The following is a 26,109-nucleotide window of genomic DNA, read 5'->3' as shown; positions in this document are numbered from 1 at the left end:
CAGACGGAGACTGCAGCCATGAAATTAAAAGACGCTTGCTCCTTGGGAGGAAAGCCATGGCAGGCCTAGATAGCATATTAAAAAGCAGAGACGTCACCTTGCCGACAAAGATCCGCATAGTCAAAGCTATGGTTTTTCCAGTAGTAATGTATGGCTGTGAGAGCTGGACCATAAAGAAGGCTGAGTGCCGAAGAATTGATGCCTTTGAACTGTGGTGCTGGAGAAGACTCTTGAGAGTCCCCTGGACTGCTAGGAGGTCAAACCAGTCAATCTTAAAGGAAATCAACCCTGATTGCTCATTGGAAGGATCGATAATGAAGCTCAAGCTCAGATACTTTGGTCACCTAATGCGAAGAGAGATCTCTTTGGAGAAGACCCTGATGCTGGGAAAGATTGAAGGCAAAAGGAGAAGAGGACGGCAGAGGATGAGATGGTTAGATAGCATCACTGAAGCAATGAGCCTGAAACTGAGCAAACTCAGGGAGGCAGTGAAGGACCGGAAGGCCTGGCATGATATGGTTCATGGGGTCACGAAGAGTCGGACACGACTTAACGACTGAACCACAACAACAGAATTTATTATATAATTTATATTTTTACCCATAAAACTAAAGTACAGAGGTACTATAAACCTTCTCCATTCCATTCCTACACAAAAGAGATTCAACTCTGCAGTGCTGCCTCTTGATTTACCATCATTTGGATAAAGGAACAGAACTTAATTTTGCCTTCTTATTTACATATCAGTGTGACTTTTCCCTTCATTTTATTTCTTCATTATGAATTCACATCTCAGAAGCTCATAACGATCTCTCCAAAGACAATCAAAATTCCTAAGAACACCAATGTCTTTTGTCTTCACTCAACCTCAACCTTGATTTAATCCGTTTTTTTAAATCTTTAACGAAGTTATGGGATTTGCTAAGTGAGTGAGGTATATCAAACAATGTATTTACAAAGGAGAGAGAAAAAAAGGAAACAACCAGGAAGGGGTTGCACATAAGTACATGGAACACACACTCATGTGAAAATAAAGATGTCTATGTTTATATTTTGCAAGGAAAAGTTGTTTTTGGAGACATGATTTGAAGACTCGGCAGGAAATTTGTGTTAAACAATTTTCCTGCCAGCCATTTTGCTAAACCTTTCTCCCAAATTGTCATTCCCCCTCTGGGGATCCAACTGTATGCTTGAAATGGTAATTGTAAGTTTTCATTCTGTAAAGCAACGAGAGGCCACAGAGCCTTCAAGTGAAGCTAGGAAATTCTGTTAACTATTCTCCCAATTAAATAAAACAAGAAGAAGGGAAGTGGAGCTTATCCATCATTTAGCCAAATGTGGCAGACATGTCAGATTGCTGATCAGGGATGTCATGAATGGACTGGAAAACGTTGGGTCATGTAATTTAATGTTGTATTTTTATTTTTGGTGGGCGGGGGGAGCACCTGTTTGATTTTAAGTGCCAGGTAACTTATAACAATAACTTGGCAATTTTAGGCACAATGTACTATGAATTGATTTGTTCTTTGGAGATGCTGGAACATTTCAATACAATTTCAGCCTGGCTATACACTTATTCTACACGCCAGTGCAAACTTGATCTACAAGTAGAACTCAAAAAAGGTTTCTCCCTTCCTAAAAGATGCATTACAGAAAAGCAAGCCACGCTTCCCACTCATTCAAATGGGACTGATCAATTCTGCAAAGCTAAACGGAAGCTAAGCATTCTGCAAGCTTGTGCATTCGTCCACGGCAGTGAATGCTTTGGTTCCATTTATGAAAATAGCATTTTAAAGTCAATAATGTAGCTAGTATGAGTAGTGTGCTCATTTTTGGTGATAGCATGCCAATAACAGATCACGTACTTTCCCATTCATTTCATCATTTTTTGTTGGGATTAATGTTACAGAGATGGAGAGTGACCTCTAGTGGTGTCTGGTCTCCCCTGCCAAGAAAGCTAACCTGCACACATTGGTGTATCAACTGGGAAAAATGGGAAGTGAAGTGGCTGTGGAAATACCTGGAAACAGCCTTTTAAACAGCAGCTGGAGTCTGGAAAAAAGGCACAGCTGCTGTAATAATTCAAAAAGAGGTGCTTTGTCTGTGTCGAATGTTCCAAAGCACCTCTTTTAAAGGATTTGCAAAGACCTAGTAGATAATTCCCAATAATCAAGCCTTTCAAAATTTCTTTTACAAGGGCTTTGCAAAAATACATAGCATTTTTCAAAGGCTGCACTAGCAATGGCATTGTAGAAGGTTTATTACATAAAAAACAGGAAAGGACCTCAGCCACAAAACTAAAACCACCTCAAGATACAACGTACTTTTTAATATATAATTCATTAAGTCATTTATCCGTTGTGTTTTTAATCTATTCAAAAACACATGTTTTCTGAGCAGATATTAAAATAATTGCAAACTGCCTGCTTTTAATTTTTTATCTGCATAGCTTGTGTTGCTTCTTTTCAGCCATTTTCTATTTTGTTATCAGTTTACAGCAAGCACATTTGTAAATACATTGCTCTACTGTACCAGCTCTGTTTTAGATACTTCCTTAGCTAAACAGAGAACTGCTCTGAGCTGAATTTGGGATGTTTAAATTCAGGTCTCCATTTGCTGTCACCGATGCAAAGCACATGTTGGCCTTGGGCTGTCACTCCACTGTTTTTGCTACTTTCATATATTAGAAAAACCAGCTCACATTTAGCTGATCATCAAGCTGTTCTGAGCTAAATCTGGGACAGCAGAAAGGACTGGATACATCACAAGCCACCGTAAAGATCAAGCAACTCTCCTTTTAGGGGAAGTGATTCTCCTTACTAATTTTCGACATGTAAGTCAGAGACAACGAAGCTGGATAAGAGCTTGGATGAGTTCACACAATGCAGAATTCTCATGCAGAAGCAATATTTAGAAGATCCGCATAGAATCCTACCCATATTTTAAAAATGCTATAGAGAGATAGCAGGGCAGAATAGTCTCTGCTTGGAGTTTTCACAAATGGTGCCTCTGAAGAAATGTCATTCAGAGACCTTAAATATATCTAAAGTGTTTGAATAGGGAATAGGATAGTTCCCCACCCCCACCCCTGGAACAGACCTTTTTCTTTGTGAGCAGCTGCATTCAAACTAGACTAGAAAATTGAAAACAAAAATATATGTAGGAAAACTATGATAACAGTTAAAATATCCAATCAGAGGGGAGTACAAATGAAAAAAGGCGACTCAGTGAAGAGAATTAGAATGTCTGAAATCTGTTTCTGTTATCATCACAGCAGGTTACGATATTCTCACAATACCGGCAATACATTGATTTTTTTTTTGGTCTGCGCTCAGTCATTGCTGACCCTGCAGTGACTGCTTGGACGAGTCCTTGCAGTTTTCAAGGCAATTGTTTTTCGGAAGTGGTTTGCCAGAGCCTCCTTCCTAGAGCAGAGCCCAGCTGGCGAGCGCAGGAGGCGGGGTTTCCGTTGCTTCGCGCCCTTTTTGGGCGCGCACGGTTTTTCGTGCTTACCGGCAACTGCTCCCAACTCCTTTTTGCAAGGCGCCACCAGCATTTTTCCTCCCACCGGAGTGAGAGTACCCATTTATCTACTCATGTGAGTTTTCGACCTGTTGGGTTGACAGGAACTGGGGAGGAAACAGGAGCTCACCCTGTTTAACGCAAAGGCTGGACTCGAACCGCTGAAGCGTCGACCATTTCTGGCCAGCAACTTTCAGCGTCATTAAGCCGCTGCGCCACCGCGTCCCCCATCAATACATTGATAAACAATGCCTAATAATCAGTATTTATTTCATTATGTTTTTCATTCTATATTTATTTTAAGACAGATACTTACAGGAGGTCCCTTTGGTCCTGGAAATCCAACCGGTCCCTGGGGCCCTTGTGGTCCCTAATATCAAAGAAACAAACCAAAATATTGGTAGCATATTAGTAGAAGCAGCATCATGATTAGTACAGAGAACAGTTCAAATATGTCAGACAAAGCTTTGTAGTTCAGTAAATTAAGTGATGGCTTGCTCAGTTGTAGCACTAGCAATCGAGCTGATAACAAAGCACCCTGCCTGAGCAAAACATCCCCTCCCCCAGTGTAAATACCGAGGGCACAATTGAAGACCTTCTAGTACAGTTTAACATAGATTTGGTTTTAGCTGCCCAGATAAACAGCAAACAAGCAAGAAAATATATACTGTAAATAAATAAAGCACCCCACCATCAACTCATGCTTGCTTGGAAAAAAAAAATCTGGCAGCCAAAATAAACCTTATTCCCAGATAACAGAACAGGATTGCAGCCTCATGGTAAAATTTTCAGTTCTTCCCCTATTTATTTACTGATGTTTAGTAATGCATAATACAAAGTGGGGGAGGGGACCTTGAATTGTTTCCTTGAATCTGCCATCTGAAGGAACTGGCATCTTCTTCTCAGTTTCTGATTGGCTGTTCCTAAAACAACTTCTCTTGCATAGATAGTCCCCGGAGTAAGAACGCCCAGTTTAAGGACAGCTCATAGTTAAGAACAGAGCTTATTGTAGCAAAATTTGAGTTAAATACACAATGGTTTGAGTCAAATACACAATGGTTTGAGTTAAGTACACAGTACTACTTATGAACAGATTTGCATATTAGCAGGATCTATACAGTATTAAATAATAATACTGTTCTGGCTTATGTACAAATTTGACTTATGGACAGACCTTGGAACAAAATTCATTCTTAAACTGGGGACTACCTGTATAGTAATTCCAGAAGCTATGTTAAAAAGCAGACTAAGTCAGGGCTATGTTTGTTCATTGTAGTCTGAACTTAAATGAAATAAACAGCAAGAGCTGAATTACAGCTGCTTTTTGGAACATGAGAAATGTATTATATATATATAGGAGAGAATTCTTTGTACAGGAAGCAGAAAATCGGGCAAAACACAGAAAGAGACACAGACCCCAGGATCCTGCTAATATGTGAATCTGTTCATATATAGTTCACGTTCAGACAGTTGGTTGCTCAGCCAAGGTTTTATAGCGTGATCTACAATTCTTATACTCAACTGACAGGATTATTGCTGAAAACAAATTAAGGTGCCAAAAACTGCTTACAAAGGAAGAATGCTTGCCTGAAGTTAAAAACACCTTAAAGGAAGTAATATCTGAGATTTTTTTCTTCATTGGTTTATTACTCAGAGACTATCAACAAATATGGCCTCTATTTTGAAATAATGATAGTTAATACTGTACCACAAACAGCACTGGTCTGTTGTTCTACATTACTGAATAGAAAACTGAATATTATTCTCTTTCATCCCAGCCTATCACATTTAACTATTTGTTTATTTCAATGAGAATCAAATTAATTCTCATTTTGTAAACTAACATTTAACCCAAATACAATACAATATTACAAAGTACAATAACTCCTCATTTTGGAACCGCTGCATCTACACTGCAATTTTAGTGAGGGCTATATACAAAATGTACAATATTACAAAAAATGTAACAGAACTAATTTTTGCATGAAAAAAGTCATATATTAGAGAAAGAAAAACCAATTTATGAAAAAGACAATGTTCCAGAACTTAATTATCTTTTTTTCCTTCTCTGTCTGGTTTTGATGTTTTAGCATAATTTTTATTCTACTTTCTCTTTACCCCTATCTACCCAGGTTTCTTCTTTGAAGAACTATCATATAAGAAAAACACCATTCAGTAAATAAGACATCCTCAAGTTGTTGTTTTTCTAATGGGTTGGACTTCAGCTTCCATAATTTTTGGCTATGTTGCAAGAGTATTGTGGAAGTTGAAATCCAACATATTGGGGAGGGCATTGAGTTATTGAAGGTTCCAGTAATAAAAACAGATCTTTGACAAGCAAGTAGATATTTCATTTTGATTTGTTTTGAATAGCCTTCTTTCTTCTTAAATCTGTACTTTTTTCTTTGCTCAAAAGAAAGCAAAATTTATATATTTGTGCACACAAACATGCTTAACTTTTGGGTTTCATCTAAGAGATATAATAATGTAAAAAATGTGCACTTGTCTAAACTGGAAAGAAAATTGAACTCTGTGTAGATTTGATGCTGTTTTGAAATAAATCCACTGACAAATACTACAATTGATTTATAGTCCTCTTTAGGTTTCCCTTTTAGAGAAATACTGGCTAAAATAAAGGCTTCAAACATCTAGTTTTTTAATGGAGTTCAATTTTTTTTTAACAAAAGCAACTGTTCTTTAGCAGAATTTTATTTGGTCTGTATTTTTAAGCAAACTGACTTATATATGTTAAGCAAAATTGTGTGCAAAAATGACCAAGTCTTTCCTTCTGATTTTTTAAACCCTCACAATGATATAGAAATTTAACAGAACTGATTCATGATGGAATACCCAGAAAACCACAAAAAAATTTAGACTGAGCCTTAACACATCTTCTGATCAAAATGCATGAAGTAGAAATGAAACTGTAATATCTTGCCATGGTAAAATTGACAAAACTTTCTGTTCACAATGTATATTCACTTGACTACATGAAAAGAATCACTATACATGTAGAGATGCTACTTTATTTACTTGAATGTTCAGATATTATGGGTACCAAAAACAGTGAACAAAAGTTGGAACTGTGAATGGCTGCACTCACATTTGTTTGAAGAGCTATAAACATGAATTCACACATTTCAGTGATACACAACCTGAGACCATATATGTACCCCTCCCTCCCTCTCCCTCTCTCTCTCATACTTTGGACACCTTGTGCAAACATCCAGCTCTCTGGAGAAGGCTCTAATGCTGGGAAGAAGAGGATGACCAGCAGCAAGGTAGATGGAGTCAGTTACAGTGGCAATGGAAGACCTGAAAAACTAGGTTAGGGACAGATCATCTTGGAGAAAATTTATCTGTGTGATCATTAAGAGTCAACACCAACACCAACTCTGCCAGTAAAAATTGGAAAAAATGAACTGGAAAAGGTCAACAACTACATTTGCCTCAGTCAAAAGATTACTATGGAGGATAATATCATAAAAGAAAATCTCAACCAGATTAAACTAGGTTAGAGACCATTTGGACAATTTTGTGCTGTATTCAAAAGCAGCATACCAACTGGCTTAAAGAGGAAATTGTTTAATCAGCGGGTACTACTTCTGCTGCCAAGTTATAAAACTGGGATGTTAAACTCAAAAGCAGTACAGAAGTTGAAAGTTACACAGAACAGCACAGAAGAGCAAACACTTAACCCAAACATGATGTGACAAGAAATATATGGATTGGCCAACAGACAGGAGTATGTGACATAATGAAGTGGGTAACCTCCCTGAAATTGCAAAGGCCTGGCTGTTCTGTACAACACAGATCTATGCTAGAGAACAACAATCCTCAACTGGATACCAACTGATATTAAAAGATGCAGGAAATGCCCAAAGAAATGCTGGACAGATGATGTAACTCAGTTCAAAAGTGTTAACTGTACACAACCTGTGGCATGTCAATGCAGTTGGAAAACAGCTGAAGTTCATCCTGCAGTGGATTGATTTCGGCTGGTAACAATGAGAATGAAATACATTACCAATAAAAGTGAAAGTGATAAATTACAATGCTGTCTTCTTTCCCTTTTTAAAAAGAATAACAAGAATGGACCAGATAAGTGTTTGTGGACTTTGGGTTCCCATGTCCTCTCAGATATTTTCCCTTATGCATCTGTGAAGCTATTGTATGCCCATGAAGCTATTCCCTTTCAGAGTACGTGAAAGACTTCATACAAAACACACCACAATAAATCTTGACACTCCAGTCACTCAACCCATATTAAGAAACTTCTTTACAGCAGAAGCTTCACAGGCATGACATGGCTGGATAGCTGCTTTATTGCAAACAAGAAAGAAGTCATATCTGCCTACTTCAGAGCATAGGACCTGAAATATCTGCCTATAACAAGCCCTATATGTTACATACACTCCATGATTTAAATTCTAGGTCTTTTCCTTTCTTTTTGAGTCCACAGACTTTTGGCCATTCTTTTCTTAGGTTGAAGAGTCAGAGACATCTCTTCAACATGTATACAATGTGACCACAGAACTGCTGGTCCCCACATTGCCAGCTTCAACCTTTAAAAACATTATGCAAAAAACAGAAAAAGAATGAGAAATAGCATGTACAAGAAATAAAAGCCAAGAGAAAAAATGGAAACCCAACTAAATAAAGTTTACATCATTAACATTCACTGACTCTCCACACCTTCTATCCTTGCGAACCATCCCTCTTTACACCATATCCACAAACTGATTCATACAGATTTTTGTTTTTTGACCTTATCTCCTTAACTCCTTTCAATCATGTCCCTTCCCCTCAACATATTCACTCTTCTTTCATATCAATCTTTTGCAATTCAATCTCATTTATTCTCTCTATATGACCAAGCTATTTCAACATACTTCTTTCATATTGGTCACTCACTTGTATTCATTCATTCATTCGTTCGTTTTATTTTACTTACAACTTTTTAATTAACCAATTCCAATCATATTCAACTTACTTTTATGTTTCTGCTTTCATAGCAAGCTCTTACTTCCATGTTACAAATTGGACAGAAAGACACTCTTCACAGTGTCAAGTTTCTCTTGGTAAATGCAAGAATTATAAGCAGGTATAAGCAGGCATTCAAGGACAGAGATCTCTGATAAGTAGGTCTATTTTGTAAACCACCAGCTGAAAGCTTCTGTCTGAAGAGACCCACCACTTCACCAACACACACTTAGTTAAGTCGATTTGTGGTCAAAGACCAAAATATCAAGCATGTATAGTATTCAGAATGCAGTAATTGTGAACCACTCTCAAAAAATTATCTTCCTTTTCACAAAAAAGGAGTGCTTTTGTGGATGTAGAGTGGTGAATGATCCCTTCTGCAAGTGGTCTTCAAGAAATTTCTTTAGACCGGTTAGTTTCTTTGAGGACGTGGGATACTGGCATTTACCAAGACTCTGACTCCTGGAGCCAAGTTTATAGCATAATGACAGGATCTATGGGATGGGATGGTTCATGTCCTTTCTTTCCCCAAAAACATTAGAGTACTTGGCAGATTAGGCAGGGGAAAGTAAGAACAGGAGGAGGGGGCATTCAGGTTCTGCAGGCAGGCAGTTTTACATTTATGAAAATCGCATCTAATATCTTCTGGGTCTCAGTGGATAAGTGGGCTATTGATCTGAAGCCCATCCATCCACATACCATAAAGACATAGAGAGGGGAAGCCAAACAAAGTAGCAAGGATTCTTAATGGTCCAAAATCTGCCTTGCCTTCTTATCAAAGGTGGAAATCACTGAAGTCAGACTGTTATAATTTGTACAAGAATCTGCCATTAATTATTCCTACTATTGCCACTGGGTCTATTGGGTGAATGAGCAAGGCTGTGGAGTTCTTGGGGTTCTCTGAACTTGGTTGTTTTCTTGCAAATATTTCATTACCTGGCTAGGTAACATCTTCAGTGCTAGAATAGAATGGGGTTTGCTCTCTGTTTATATACTGTGGCATGCCCTACCAGTGTTGGTGGGGTGGGGGTTTTGTTTTATTTTTTTCCCTCTGGTAGTTTCTTAATTAGGGTATTGTTTACTGCTTGATTATATGTCTGGTGGTAATCTTGGTGTTAATCTCTGCTTATCTGGGTGATGATTGCTGGTGAGGAGCTGTTCTGGTCTTTTGTTTTCCTTTCTATTGACTCTTTTGAATAGTGTGTAGATGTTGTTTATCTCTATGTGCCTGTTGATGGCTGCCTTGTCTGAATTCCAAGCTTCCAAGAATTCCCTTGCATTTTTGGATTTAGCTTGGTCTAAGATGCTGACAGTTTCCCAGTTGAAATTATGGTTAAATCTGTCCATGTGTTGTGAGATTAAGGAGTTTTCATCATGTCTTCTGACTGCTACTTGGTGTTCATGGATCCACTCTGCAAGTCTTCTGCCTGTCTGTCCTACATAGTGGTTGTTACAGTCCTTACACTCTATGTTGTAGATGACTCCTGTTTTTGCTTCTTGGGCTACTGGCTCTTTTGGTTTGCTTAAGATATTTTGGAGGGCTTTAGTTGGTTTGTGTGCTACAGAGATGCCATGTGGTTGTAATAGTCTGTTGATAGTTTCTGATGTATGGCAGTGTGATCCTTTTCATAGCTTGTGTTGGTTGTGTTGTAGTAGGTTGAGTGGTCAGGCACTTTTTGATAACGTTGCGTGGATATCCATTTTGCTGGAAGATGTTGTAAAGGTGGTCTGTTTCCTTTTTCTGCTGTTCTGGTTTGGTGCAATGCATTTGTGCTCATTTGAATAATGTTCTTACACAGCTCCTCTTGTGGAAGGTTGGGTTGTTACTTTGGTAATGGAGTACTTGATTAGTGTGGGTTGTCTTCCAATAGACTTGGGTTTTTAATTTGCTGTTGTTTCCTCTGCTGATGAGGATATCCAGGAAGGGTAGCGTGTTGTTGTTTTCTTCCTCTCTGGTCAATTTTATTCCTTTGAAGATGTTGTTGATGGTTTCATGCTTCTTCTCTAGTTGTTCCTTTTTTATTATAACAAAGGTGTCATCTACAAACCGGAACCATACTTTAGGTTGTATGTGTGGAAGTGCTATAGTTTATAGTTTAGTGGTATAGATACATCCAGATCAAAATACCCAGAATCATGGACCTCATTAACCTCTGCCTCACTACCTATTTTCAGTTTGATGGACAAATATACCAACAAATCAGAGGCACACCCATGGGATCACCACTGTCAGGACTCATAGCAGAGATTGTAACGCAATGCCTAGAAACTATAGTTTTGCGAGAAAACAGCCAAGCTCAGAGAACCCCAAGGACCACAGTTCAACCTTGAGCTACACATATTCGCTTCTATTGGAATGAGCAAGGCATATTGCGTACAGTGCCAGAATCTAGCAAATTGCTTAAAGCTCCAGAATCTATCAGGAGTTGAAGGTTTATTAAAAAAAACAGTGTAAAGAGCATTAGACAGGATCAAGTACTGACACTGAGCAACATTTAATTGTTGGATGCATCATCAAACTTCTGAAAAGGGGAGTGGGTGTCTTAATCATTACTTAACAAGCCAGAATTGGAGTGTTGAGGGCATTTGCTTACAAACTGCCCCCTTATTCCATATGTGTGGCACTTAGTGGGTGCCTCGGAGCAGAAAGGTTTAACAGCATATTTTTCTGCAAAGTGCCTCTTCATCATTCACGTTACTTAAAACAACAACCCTTTTCTTTAGTTCATGTTCATTCAGGATGTTACACATTCTTCCCCAGAACTCACTCCTGGTTCTGTCATTTTCACCATTCACTGGAGAACTAACATGCAACTACTACGAACTATACATTCTATTTCGTACATATCCACAACAATCTAGAGCACACTAATGAATATTTTCTAACTATATTTTAGCCCTTTTGTTCATAATTAAGTCCATGACTTCATTGTGTTCATCAGATCCATTCCATAAGAGTAGACTGTCTTTTATTCAGGTCTGTTACATCCTTTCACTTTTTCTTTTTCTCACAATCAGAAATCTTTTTTTTTCCATTTAATTTCTTCATTCAGGCTTTTTACCATTTATTGAGTAAAGAGCATGAGAAGTAGTGTGGAAGAGTGGCTAAAATGTTGGACTAAGACTGAGCAAATCCAGAATCAAGTATATACTCAGCCACACAAACTCACTAGGTGTCTTTGGACCAATCACTGCCTCTCAGCCCAACCTTCCTCACAGGGCTGCTGTTATGGCAGGGTTCCTCAACCTTGGCAACTTTAAGATGGGGGGAACTTCAACTCCCAGAATTCCCCAGACAGCAAGGCTGTCTGGGCAATTCTGGGAGTTGAAGTCCCCCCGTCTTAAAGTTGCCAAGGTTGAGGAACCCTGTGCTATGGTATAAGATAAATGGAAATCCCCCTGTAAACCACCTTGAGCTTCAGAAAAAAGCCAAGATATAAATCTAACAAATAAACAGATCTGACTAACAAATTTGTTCCTCTTATAGTCCAAGTCATAATTTTTTATGCGTCTCTTCTGTCAACATATTATTTCTGAAAATAATAAAATAATTTATAAATAGATAAAATTACTTCCTGATATAAGATAATCTAATTCTTTTTATTCGGGGCCATGCTAGCCAAAGATTTCGGGAGCTGGTCCAATACATCTGGGCAACACAAAGCTCAGGAAAGGCTGATATAAGCACATTGTTTGAGTTGAGTGGCCCTATAAATCCATTACATAAATAAATAAATTTTGGGTAGTCTGTCAACTATCCTCTGTCTCATCTATTAGCCTCCCAGCAAATGTCAACATGGATCATAAAGTATAGAGATGATGACAAAGACTATAAAACTTCACAACATGCTGAATACTGACTTACGAGGTAGACACCATATTTTAAATAGATTTGTCTAATATATTTTCTGTGTAAATAAAAAGCTTCCCAGACCTTGGTGGTTAATATTCTTTTTGTCAAATAGTCTTTTAGCAGAGGTGTGATGTTTACCTTTGGGTATTACTGTAAAATCATGCCCATTTCATTTTATGATTAGGGAGATATTTATGGAAAATCTTATATTGTTTTTCTACCACTCAAACAGGATGCAGTCAATTGAATACAGAATGGATGAAAGAAAAAGCTGTGATCATTTCATTGTCAGTTTCTGTAGATGCTCAGCCTCCTGCCAGCTGGAGCCTGTATTAGAGCAACAGGAGGCAAACAAGGTGATGAAATTAATTCTAGAGGAAGTATTTCAACAGGTCCTATAAATTTAAATGGCAAGGGATGAGCCAGATCCATGTTTGACATGGGCACATTATGTCCTGCTTTTGTTGTGGTTCAGCTATAGGCAGCCACTGGGAAAATGAAAGACACTGCACAGGGTTCTATGGGGTAGGTTCAGAGGAGCAATCTTGTTGGCAAGTGAAAATTATAGGGAGCTTAATCCAAATCCATTTCTTGGTACAAAAACAGTAAGTGAAGCTCAGAACAAACTTTCTTGTGAAACATTTTCAGAAAGCTTTATAGGAGCTAGGTAATGATTCAGACTACAAATCCCAACAAATTACATTCTCAAACCAACGTAACAACATACTTAAAGTTGGATACCATAGACAAGAGTTACCTGGGAGAGGCAAGAGAATAGAGAAGTAGCATTTGGGGAGCAAAGGAACTTGCAACTCTTGCTCCAGGACTCAGATGTTACAGCTACCACTCTACTTCTGAAACTTCAAGCAAGCCTTCCTCAACACTGGCAATCTCCCAATTCTGGGACCAACTCCCAGAATTCCCCAGTCAGCATTGATATTGGTGAGAATTCTGTGAGTTGAAATCTAAGGGACACCAAGGTTTGGAGAAGTCACTCTGTGTCACAAGTTTCAGAGAAAAAGACTATAGCTTAGAAAGATGCCCACAGAGTCAGCTATTAGCCCTCATAAATTGGGTTCTTCACCAAGCACCATATTTATGTGCACTGTTTTGAAAGTTCTCAACTGCATCACAACATCTGGAAATATGTCCATTTTGGCAAATTGGTGTGTCTCCATTTGTGAATTGCAAACTAAACCAATAATTGCTGCTGCTACATTTTGTAGAAATGTGCTGAAAGACACAACAGACACTGGTGGAGCAATAAGCCATAAATCCCTTCCATGGTGGCACAGCTCTTGCCTAGCAAGTCACCAGAAATTAAGCTCCAAGTCAGATTCCACTAAGCTTTCAGACCCAATGCAAGGGACTGAATACAATACAAGATCTGAAAATGTCCAAAAGTGCCTGTTTCTTAAAAGCCTGTAGATTCAGATGTGAGTATAACCCACCCATAAGATCTCACTTATTCACCACAATGGGGAGGAAGATCCTTCTGCAAAGCAACTGCTCTGTGAGATAGCTCTACTCGGATATGCATCACAGGCAGCATAAAATGATTTGGAAAAAGATGTATGCCACTGTTTGATGGCATTGTCCATGTATCCAATCTAAACATTAACAAGAGAGCAGAAGTGACAGCTTTTCTGCATTTTATACACCTGCATTTCAGCAATGGAGATTAGGACTCTGCAGGTTAGGTTTCACTAATATCTGTGAAGTTTGTATCCCACATCCCACTGTCAGGGATGCTAAGACTTAAGTCAATTACTATATATTGCCACATCAGTGAAATCATTACTTTGAGATAGGGCTTCTAGCCTTCTATCATCTCTGGAGCATTCCCAGTCATAGGGGTACGGGACCATGAGAAAAACCCACTTGAGTCTTGCGAACTGCCAAAGTTTTGTCTCTGGACCTAAATCCAGAATTCACATAATAGGAGTGTCATTAAAAAGGTGCTATGAAACAACCTGCAAATGTTCACAAGGATAGCAGTAAGAACCCACTATTGTTCATCCATAGAATGGTAGTCGACTAATAAACATCTAGTCAAATCTTCATTCTGTGGATACTATACTTTGGCTTTGTTAATTGGCTTGATTAATTGATAAAATGTTTTAGTTTATTAAAATGAATACCACCTTAAACAGGCATCCTATTTAACTTATTTACTTATGAAAGCTACAGTACAAATAATAAAAGCTATCATATCAGAATAATTTCTTTCTGTCTGGAAACTTGTTTTCCTTGCTGTGTTATAGATACTGCATAAATCATCTCAAAAACAAACCATATTTATTTAAGAAGAAATAAAATAGACATATCACTTTCAAAATATAAAGTATGATGTAGGTGTAAAAATGTTTGTGTGTGTAAGTCTGTCTGTCCATCCATCCATCCATTTTCTAGCATATAGAAAAAATGTTTCATTTTTGAGAGGGGGACATATTTCATTCTGGTATCGTGTTTACATCTACATGGTTATAATAGCCACTCAAACTAATTCTTGAGAAATACTGAGCACAGAAAAAGAAAAACGAAATATAAATTTTTCCTTGCATACCCTTTCACCAGGCGGGCCAGGTGGGCCATCACCACCAGCAGTGCCCTGGAAAAGAACAATTTATTTCAAAATGAGATGGGTATTGGCAGCAAGAGAAAAGCTAAAAGCAGAATTAGTTCCTCAATTCTGTCAAATTACCTTTGGGCCAGGTTTTCCAGTTGGACCTCTTGCACCCCTTGACCCACGTGGTCCCTAGTGAGTGGGAGAAAATATGTAAATAGTATTTTTATTGCACATTGTTGTATAGGAGAATATAAACACAAGTTGCTGACCACAGCATGGATAGCAATCAAATAAAAATGCATGCAGTAATATTAAGGGTTAATAATACCATTAAATTAAAAACAAACAAACATATTACTTACTGTGGGTCCTCGTTGTCCCCTTGGACCTGGTTTGCCATGTAAACCCTGGCAAACAAAGTTCACAGAAATTAATCTGGGCACTGGGGCAGATTATCTATTGATTTATTGGTATATTTCTATGCTGCCAGAACATAACAGCTCACTTGGAAAAGTACAATTTAAAATATCTAAGGTTAAAAAAAAAAAAAACACAACACACCATAAAAAATAAAAGTAAGATGGCAACATCAAATAAGGGAAGGCTCTCCAAAATAGATCCATCTTCCTGGAAAGACATTTCACTATAGTACTATAAAAAGGGAAAGTAGAACTGTAATACTTCAGAAACTGGCTAATATAACTATCTCCTTAGTGTTTACATTTTAATAAACAACATGTATTTTCATAGTCGTATTACAATTTATCCTTATTTCTTTGGTTATCATATAAATATGTTGTTGAAACTGTTATTATTTTCTTTAGCTTTTTTTTCTGCCTTCTTATCCATTATTCTTGGCTGCTCAATTTGTCTACTTCCTTCAGGAAGAATCATTTAAATCTCATTCCTCGACCTGAAACATGCATTTTCACCATTTCTTTCTCCAATGGGTATGGAATATATCACTGAAATTGCCAAATATGTGATTATGATCAAGAAAGAAATGCAGTCCTTACTGCTCCATACACTCTCAGGGACAAGTGCCTTCAAAATGCTTGTCAATAAAATGCTCTTGTTTAGCTCCTTTGATATTCATTTCAATGAAGCCAGCAAAGAAGAACCTCATCACAGGCTGTGCACGATGTTCCCTCCCTAAGTATCGATTGGGAGTGCCTTAAATGAGCTGGGCAGCGTTGCCAATCCTACTTCCATTTCAGGAAAACAGACAGCTACTTCAAAGCACCTTCCTTCAGTATAATCCATTAAGGCTTCTCTTCTGAGGGGCTTCTTTTAATCAAGACAGTGACTGCGAGTCCATAGAGTAAGCAAGCTGAACTATTTTAGATCCATCTCCCCAGTAGTGGAAGAAAGTGTGTGTGTGTGTCTGTGTGTGGGGAGAGAGAAAGACGTTTTTAGAATTTAAGGAAGCAGAAATGCTCCCTGACAACTGTAAATGAAAAATGCCCCACTCTTAACCCGAAAGTCCCACAGCCACAGATTTGAGCTCAGCTGGTAGGATGTAATTTTTATAATTGATAAAATATTACAATAAGGACAAAGATAGACATCAATTTTTGTGAATGCTATTAATATATTTGTTTCATGTTATGCAAATACAGCTGTGGGGAAACTTCCTGAACAGCTTCTGGACTCTGAGGGAGGGAGGGAGGGAGGGAGGGCCTCCCCCCCATGGTGTCAGCACAAATTGCTGGTCTGAATCCGGTGTTTGCATTTCAAAAGAAGTCTCCACTGGCTCCTTTGAAATGCATGCCTTTAAAATGCATGAAGCAGCTTCAGAAATACAGTCCCGTGTGGCAAGGAAAAGAAAAGTTCAGGTTCAGCTGACCTCTCCCCGTTTGCCTAGTCCCATATTTCCTTAGCTTCTCTGTGGCTCCTCTTTGCATAACAAGAAATTAGCACATTAACTGCATTCATAGAACTGATGTCTATTTGGATCTTGACGGTGATTACTTTGTCAGGACCAATGCACCAAGTTTGATTTTAGTATGATGGAAACCAACAAGCATACAATACTACAATTTTAATTAATAAAAGTTTATAATCCTAAATTTAAAAAGTACCTCAGTGATGATGCTTAATCTGTAAATCCTTGCAGGAAGCTCATTCTAATAAATAAACCTAGCCCAGCAGGCAAAGATATTTGAAGCCAAAGGTTCAATTTGTAGTTTAAAAACTGGGTTGTAGTAATTTTTTATATAGTTGCAATGATAACTGTCATGTCCCCTCCCTCCCTCCCTCCCTCCCTTCTGTGCAAAACCTATTTATCCTTTTAGGTATACAGCCAAATGAAGGCAATTCCCCTTTCAAACAACTGATCTAACTGCAAATAAAAACACCAGTCCACTGTTTTTTTCTTAATTGATTGAAATGTGCATTTCCTCTCCTTACAGTGATCCATTTCTTAAATCATGTGGATTTAAGCCCTTGATGTCTGTAGAGGGAGATGGGATGCAAATGATGTCACATTGTCATGATGTCATTGTGTGCCATGAGTTACATAACATCATAATGCATGTGATGTCATTGTGGTTTCTACAAGATGCTTATGCCCAAGTCTCCTTTTTGTGGCCCTTAGAGTTTCCTTTGGACCAATGCTTCTTTTGTGTTTGTGTGTGTGTGTTTTGATATGTTATTAGGGAAATATAACAACCAGAAGATATTATGAAATACAACCAAGAATATAACAGTGCTAATATAATCAGAAAAGAATATACAGAATCGTAATTAAATGAATGACATTTGAAGAAACTAAAGATATATCCATAACGTGTTAATATAGCTCAATCCTTTGACATATTATTAAAACTAGCCATATAGACCATCTATTGCTCTATCTTCTCAGTTTTAATACAATATGTTATTTCAATACAATGATATTTATATAACGTATTTAGTTTCTTCATATTCTATTATTTAGGTGCCTTAGAGTATTGAATATAGATTAAGGGGGGGGAGGAATTGGATATTCTATCAATGTTAATTATAATTTGGATATTAATGTTAAAACATTATGATTATTTTGCTTTTTCTTCAAAATTAAATACAACATTGGAAATTAAAAAAAATGAAGAAAGAATATACATCAGGGTAATAGTTTTATAGTAAAGGTTTTGGTCCTAAGCTAAATTACTCAATACTAAAATCTCCATCATGTTATTACATACAAACAACCATACATACATACATACATACATACATACATACATACATATATAAGGTGTATGGATGTATGTGTTCCTTCAGAGCATTACTTCTGAAAATTAATGGTTGGGTTTCCTGCCAGTTTGAGTTGAAAATCAGATGAAAACTGTACCACATATTATAAGAAAAAAGAAAAAGAAGTCGCTCAAAGCTTCACCAATTGATGTGAAGTAGCCACACTGACTTTAGAGTCCTCAGTCTTCCCAAAAAAGTTACATGTAGCCCTTGACAACCAAACAGTTGCCCAGTTTTACCTTAAATTCTGAGAGATTTGATCTACTGATAAACTGAAAAAAAGAGAGGGTTTGGAGTTTCTCACAACCATCTTCTCTTCCTTCTCTTTCCATACTCCATCTGCTTTTATTACTAGATGTGCTGCATAATAGGCATTTCTTAGATGCTTTTAAATTTGAACACTTTTATTACCCATCACATATACATAATATAATATTTATATGTCTTTGAAGAATTCAGAGAATTCCATGTGAAGAAGGGATCCCCATTCTTTTAAAAATGAATTGTGCAAGCAATTAGGAATTCATGAGTCCCCTTTAGTTATGAATATCATTTTGCCAATTTATGTGGCAAGCAGTCATCATATGGAACTCTGTATCTACACATTTAAAGTGATAAATTTTGTTTCCATTAAATAAAATGAAATGATAGGCAGATTAATGATATACATTATTTCAGTCTTACTTAATGGCACACTAAGCTACTATGAAGTATAACTGTCAGACCCTCTTTTCCCCTTTGATAACTTTTGTGCAGTGCTATCACAAGTGATCAGCTACATCCAGCTGAGCTTTATGGATACTGATAGAATAATAGATAAATTTTAGAGAATTTGCTTAGTCTGCATTACAGATGTACCCACCATCTTCAACTAAACAACACATTCTTGATGTCTTGGGTCCATTTAAAAATGATTTGTTTTGAAGCTTGTTCTATGTTTGTTCAATTGCAGACAAGTCTGCTTTTCAATAATATCATGGGGGATTTATTCCCCAAAGCATATGACCATTTCAGAAGAACAATTTTTTACCGTTTCAGCATGGGAGTCGAATTTCCCTTTCACACTCCATAATTATCTGCAAATGCTCTTTCCATTTTAAAAATACAGTGCTGTGCAAAAGTTTTAGGCAGGTGTGAAAAAATGCTGTAAAGTAAGAATACTTTCAAAAATATATATTGTAATTGTTTATGTTTATCAATTTACAAAATGCAAAGTGAGCAAACAGAAGAAAAACCCAAATCAAATCAATATTTGGTGTGACTACCCTTTGGCTTCAAACCAGCATCAGTTCCTACACTTGCACACTTTGTACACTTGCACGAAGTCAGGGATCTTGTAGGATTAGAGTCAGGTGTATGATTAACCATTATACCAAGCAGATGCTAATGATCATCAATTTCATATGTAGGTTGAAACACAGTCATTAACTAAAACAGAAACAGCTGTGTAGGCAGCTTAAAATTGGGTGAGGAACAGCCAAACTCTGCTACTAGGCTGAGGTTGTGGAAGACAGTTTCATGTCACAGGTCTTACACCATGGCAAGATGGAGCACAGCAACAAGACACAAGGTAGTTCTACTGCATCAGCAAGGTCTCTCCCAGGCAAAAATTTCAAAGCAGACTGGGGTTTCAAGATGTGCTGTTCAAGCTCTTTTGAAAAAGCACAAAGAAATGTGCAATGCTGAGGACTGTAGATGCAGTGGTCGGCCAAGGAAACTTAATGCAGCAGATGGAAGATACATCATGCTTACTTCCCTTTGACATCAGAAGATGTCCAGCAGTGCCATCAGCACAGAACTGGTGGAAACCAGTGGGACCCAGGTACACCCATCTACTGTCTGGAGAAGCCTGGCCAGAAGTGATCTTCATGGAAGAACTGCAGCCAAAAAGCCATACCTCTGATGTGGAAACAAGGCTAAGCGACTCAACTATGCACAAAAACATAGGAACTGGGGTGCAGAAAAATGGCAGCAGGTGCTCTGGACTGATGAGTCAAAATTTGAAATATTTGGCTGTAGCAGGGGGCAGTTTGTTCACCGAAGAGCTGGAGAGCGGTACAATAATGAGTGTCTGCAGGCAACAGTGAAGCATGGTGGAGGTTCCTTGCAAGTTTGGGGCTGCATTTCTGCAAATGGAGTTGGAGATTTGGTCAGGATCAATGCTGTCCTCAATGCTGAGAAATACAGGCAGATACTTATCCATCATGCCATACCATCAGGGAGGCATGTGCTTGGCCCCAAATTTATTCTGCAGCAGGACAACCACCCCAAACATACAGCCAAGGTCATTATGAACTATCTTCACTGTAAAGAAGAACAAGGAGTCCTGGAAGTGATGGTTTGGGCCCCACAGAGCCCTGATCTCAACATCATTGAGTCTGTCTGGGATTACCTGAAGAGACAGAAGGATCTGAGGCAGCCTACATCCACAGGAGATCTGTGGTTAGTTCTCCAAGATGTTTGGAACAACCTACCTGCTGAGTTCCTTCAAAAACTGTGTGCAAGTATACCTAGAAGAATTGATGCTGTTTTGAAGACAAAGGGTGGTAACACCAAATTTTGATTTGATTTGGATTTCTCTTCTGTTCACTCACTTTGCATTTTATAAATTGATAAACATAAACAATTACAATATATATTTTTGAAAGCATTCTTACTTTACAGCATTTTTTCACACCTGCCTAAAACGTTGCACAATACTGTATGTATTTAATGAAATACTTAGTTTGGCCATCAGATTATACCTTCTTCTGGGTATATTATACCTTCAACTCTGGGGCCCTTCTATCAAGCAATACCACCTTGTTGGAACCCGGGGCATGCCTTCTCAGTGGCAGTACCTGGAACAGCATCCTTCTGGAGATTCAGGTGGCCCCAACCCTGTTAAGCTTTTGCAAGACATTGAAGATCTGACTGTTTTCCTGGGCATTTGAGTCAGGTGGCTAGATGAGTTCTGCTATGATCAATGTGCTGTTTTCTGGTAGTGGAGTTATTGTTTATCCTTGCAAGCTGGGGGGTACATGTTGTGGGTTTTTCTGTGTTTTAATCCCTGTAAGCCATCCAGAGTCATTTGCACAAAATGGGCAGCTGTATAAATCATATCAATCAATCTCCTTTTCATTTGTCACGTATAGGAGGAAAAAAAAATAAACTTGAATGTCCATGCTTGTATACTTTGTCAGACTTGTGTAGTGGCATCATATTAAGCAGTACTCTTTAATATGGAGCTGCATATGTGTATAATAGGACTCTACTCTGTTTACATTGCAGCCATAATGGATAAGTATAACATTAATTTCCTTATTAAAAAATCCTTATCCTTCTGAATTGCCATCATTTCATTTTTGCTTTAGTTTGAGTACCATCCAGCAGGTGAAATGTTATAATATTGAAGAGATACATTCCAATTTATTTAATGTACCCAAAATCAAATTCTATATAAGTTTTTATGTAGGAAAACTGCTATGGCTTACCCTTGCTCCTTTCTCTCCATTAGCACCTGGAAATCCAGGAAACCCAGTAGATCCCTGCACAAAAGAAATTACAAGTGTACTCTTAATTGTTATACATTATTCATAAGCCCTACACACTGTATACTTATGATAGATTATAATACTGTACTCTAAGGATGATAATAGATTTGATTGGACTTTCTACTGTCCAATTACAAGAGAGTTCTTTAAACTAAACCCAATGGTTTTAACAGCAAATGCAATCAACAGGGCTCATATTGTATCTACATGTTTCAGACTTGGGAGGCCGTTGGAAGCACAGCATGGTAGAACATAGAATGCTGTCTTATACCATCAGACTATTTATCTATTTATTCAACATCTCCATTGCCATTCTCCAGAATTTCAGACAGAAATGTCTCATTATCCTACCTGGTGATTCCAAGTATTTCATCTGGAACTTCAGCATGTAAACCACATTTTATTATGAACTATAAATTGCATAAAATGTATTCTTTGCAATATATGTTATTCAAATCACACAATCCAAGCATGATTAGAGATATTAACAGTTTTCAGGTACTTACCATAATGGTTCAAGTCCAGAATGCAGTAAAACATTAACAGTGAGTTTATTTATTTATTTATTTTGAAAACTGATGACATATGAAGCCACCATTCATGGAAACAAGCCACAGAATGATAGAGTGGATGAGGACCATTATAATAATTTGAATATAAAGCACAAACTCACCATACTTAACTTACATAACCCAGACAACAGAGAACAGATGTCCACAGAATGTTGTATAATGGATTTTAATTGCATAATTGATTTAGTTTTACTGGAATTGTTAGAAGACTGGTGTCTACAGAAGGAGGGGGGTAAGTGATGAAAAGTATATATGACACTGTGACACAAGTAAAAAATTGCTGAGTTTGCATCACACGTTTTGTCATTTTAGGATCATTGTGGTTAGGAATATACACCTACTGAAATATATACCATCCATCTATGATATCATATTTTGATACTCTATTTATTAAGAGTATCTTTTTAAAAATAAAAAAAATGATTTAAAAATTCCTATAATATAATTACCATATGAATGGCATCTTAAATTCAGTATATTGCATGATTCTAGGTGTAGACTTTGAAGGGCAATCATCTGCAACAGTCAGCTAACCAAGAACTAAAGGTTTTTTTTGAATACTTGAAAATATACATTGATAAAATCCAACAAACAAAACAAAGTTGCCTTTTGAACAGATAGCAGCACTATCAACAAGTCTAAACTAAGTGTCATATATATACACATACATATACAGTACTATGCCTATACCTAAACCTATATGTACACCTATACATACACGCACACACACCTAATACATAATGTCCTGCACTACTACTTTGATTTTGTTTTTATGACTGTTTCATTTTTAGTGCTTTTGAGTCAGTCTTGACTCCTGGTAACTATGTGAACAAATCATGCAAGCTAACTATTACTGTGTAATTATTTCAAGTGAGAGTCAAACGTAAGGATGAAATTAATATGATTTAGGCCTGAACTTCAATGAAAATTTTTAAATAATGCCAGCTGCACAGGGAAAAATACTTTTAACGTCTCGTTGACATAATTGCAAGCATAGCTGGTCACGCTACTAAAGTTTCTACCAGATGAAGCTTGTATCAATAATAATAATGGATTATAGGCAGTTTGTTTTCATAATGGGTAGATAGATGCTATTTAATGAAAGAAATTAACTGGGCTTGAATGTGAAACATCAGGAAGATTACTAAAGAATATTTATGCTCAGAAATTAATGCAAAATGTTCTACTCATATAAAATGTGTTCTTTTCCTACCACTAAAAGACTTATTATTATTTCATTTCTAGGTTTGAATATAGAAAAAGGGTTCCAAATATACAAGAATAGATTCAGACTAGCAAAGCAATGCTAATTCACACTTAGTAGGAGTTGAATTTATAGACTGTATACCACTTCCAAACCCTGGTATCTTATATAAGCCAGGGCAGGAGCTAAAGAAGGACTTTGAACAATGGGAGTTTCTCTTTTTTAATTCAACACTTTGTCATCATCCAACCTGGAAAACAGTAGTGGGAATGATGATTCAGTAGTTGGTCTGAATTTTGTTCCAGATTCCTTAAGTATTATGAAGAATTTTAATGAAACATATTTGTAAGCCACTTTTATTGTGTAAATATTGTATTATTATTTTTCAACTCAAATGTAGCCTATAAAAATGTTAACTATGCTCTAGGAGGTTTCTGCTATTATCTTTTGAAAATAAGAACTGCTGTGTATGCTAATTTTGCTCTTTGAATAAGGGTTAAGAGGAAAATGTTCATCTGTCTGACCTGAGTGTTTCCAAGAAGGTCAAACACACAACACAAGGCCTTCTCATGTACCCCATGTCTTTTCATATTATCTAGGCAGTACAGGCAGGAATGTTCATGGTATAAACCTAATGTGATAAAGGAGTACAAAAAATTTATAGAAGTAGAGGATAGTATAAATGGACTTAGGGTGGTGAGGAAGAAGACAAAAATTGTACTCAGCAGTAAAGTGTGGAGAACTTTCCTAAAACTACTTCTCCTCATTGGTAACATAAGCAATAAGAAAATGCATAGTGGTGCCAATAAAAATTCAATTTTACATAAATATTCACTTTACTTACATGATTACAAGAGATCACAATAAGCACTGTAAAGATGGGTTCTGGCTAAGTATCTCTTGCACTCATTCCTGGCTTTCTTTTTTCCTTCTCTACTTTTTCTTCTGATTCTTTAATAGGAACTTTTAGAATCCTGATATAATCTGCCATTATTTAGAATGTGTGACAAAGATCGGACAATTGAAAAAGATAAAGCTACATAGTCTAGATTCCAGATACTGGAGATTAAAATGATAGGACAAAGAGGTTTAGGTTTAAATATTTCTTCCAAAGTCTCCATAATGGAGATCACTGTGACTTTTCAATTCAGATTTATTTTTGAAATTAAATGAAGTTTTATAACTGGCATAATTATAGCAATCCAACATGCAAGCAGATGAAAATGAAAAGCAAACAACTCTGACTTGTTCAAAATTATCCTGGCTATATATATTATGAAACATTTTCAATTCTTTCTAGTAAACAGTAATGAACAATCAAATTCTTAAAAACTTCTTAAAATAGTAAGTAAATGTTTTGATAGAGATCTAGTTTTGCATAATAGTTAAAGGCACTGGTCTAGAAACCGGGAGACCATGAGTTCTAGTCCTTCCTTGGGCACACAGCCAAGTTCTAGTCCTTCCTTTGGCCAGTCACTTTCTCTCAGCCTAGGAAGAAGGCAAGGGCAAATCACTTCTGAAAATGTTGCCAAGACTACAGCATGGACTGTGGAGAAGATGACCGAAGAACTGTGACATAGGGGACCTGAATCATTATTTCTCTTATTTTTAGGACTGTGGCAGAGGAATTGTTTTTAGTTGCCATTACTTGAACTACTCAAATTGTAGAGTTGCTTTGGAAAAGTAGATAGAAGGACTTAAAGAATGAAGGAGTAAGGATAGCAGGAGGTGCTTTAAAAGGAAACAAAGAGGACTCAAGAGTGTATATTTTCAAAGGATAGGTGAAGAAGGAAAAGGATTCTTCAAATACTAAATAGTCTAGAGAAGTAAAGACAACAGAATATCTGTTAAGTATAATACAACAAAAAATGTTATGGCACTTTGGGGACATCTTCAGGATTGATTGGGACAGCAGAAAAGCCAGCAACACAATGGAAGTGTCTGCCAACTATTGCAATGTTTGTGCTTCCGACAGCTACTGTGAAAACAAATTATTGCTGGTAAGTTAAACTGAAATAGTTCTGGTTTTGTCACCACCTGGGATAGTACCCCCATAAAATAAAGGCAATACATGGATTCATGACTCAAACCCCTGGAGATAATAATACACTTTTGTGCCAATACTTTTCAAGAGTCAGACTTGAAAATATTAAATAGTGGGCAATGCTTGCACATTAATTTCAGTTCTACAATATTATGAGCATGAAGAAAATTCATATTGAAATCTCTGGAGAAAAAAGAGCAAGATTTCTTTTGATGCAACCATCATTTGTGTTCATACTTTGAATAATGTAAGATTGCTTTGATCTTAAGAAATTGGGGAAGAAATGACAGTCCTCATCTCACAAAAAACTGAAATTTCAAGCATTTAGATTAAAAGCCAAGTGCATCAAAGCCCTACATTTGAAACTGAATATTCTTGATCAATTATTTCTGTAGCAGTAATAGATTACCACATTGGCACAAAGTGAACAGAAGATCCAAAATAAACATACCTTCCCAGGTTTCAAGACAATTACACATAAAGTTCTTTTCAATGTAAAATAATGCATTTTTAAATTATACTTTGAATGGTATAAATTAAATAAATTAAAGCATGCATAGGACATCCATGTTGATCAATTATTTTATCTACA

General features: G+C 37.1%; 1 protein-coding gene across 1 annotated transcript in view; it reads right to left on the bottom strand.

Moving 5' to 3' along the window:
• COL11A1 (collagen type XI alpha 1 chain) overlaps positions 1–26,109 on the bottom strand; it is a 246,369-nt gene that overhangs the window by 89,198 nt on the left and 131,062 nt on the right. The window contains exons 32-36 of the mRNA XM_088153779.1: positions 21,638–21,691; positions 15,290–15,334; positions 15,063–15,116; positions 14,925–14,969; positions 3,839–3,892 (exon numbers count right to left, since the gene is read on the bottom strand). Of these exons, the coding sequence (XP_088009905.1) occupies positions 3,839–3,892; positions 14,925–14,969; positions 15,063–15,116; positions 15,290–15,334; positions 21,638–21,691 (252 nt within the window). The remainder of the gene's footprint in view (positions 1–3,838; positions 3,893–14,924; positions 14,970–15,062; positions 15,117–15,289; positions 15,335–21,637; positions 21,692–26,109) is intronic.

The sequence above is a fragment of the Python bivittatus genome, unplaced genomic scaffold (assembly GCF_059951505.1).
Source record: "Python bivittatus isolate LINGU-HERP-01145 unplaced genomic scaffold, Pbiv_v1 ctg000700_np1212, whole genome shotgun sequence".
In the NCBI taxonomy this organism is placed as follows: Eukaryota; Metazoa; Chordata; class Lepidosauria; order Squamata; family Pythonidae; genus Python; species Python bivittatus.
The sequence above is the reverse complement of the archived record's forward strand: the minus strand, read 5'-3'. Positions and strand labels throughout refer to the sequence as shown.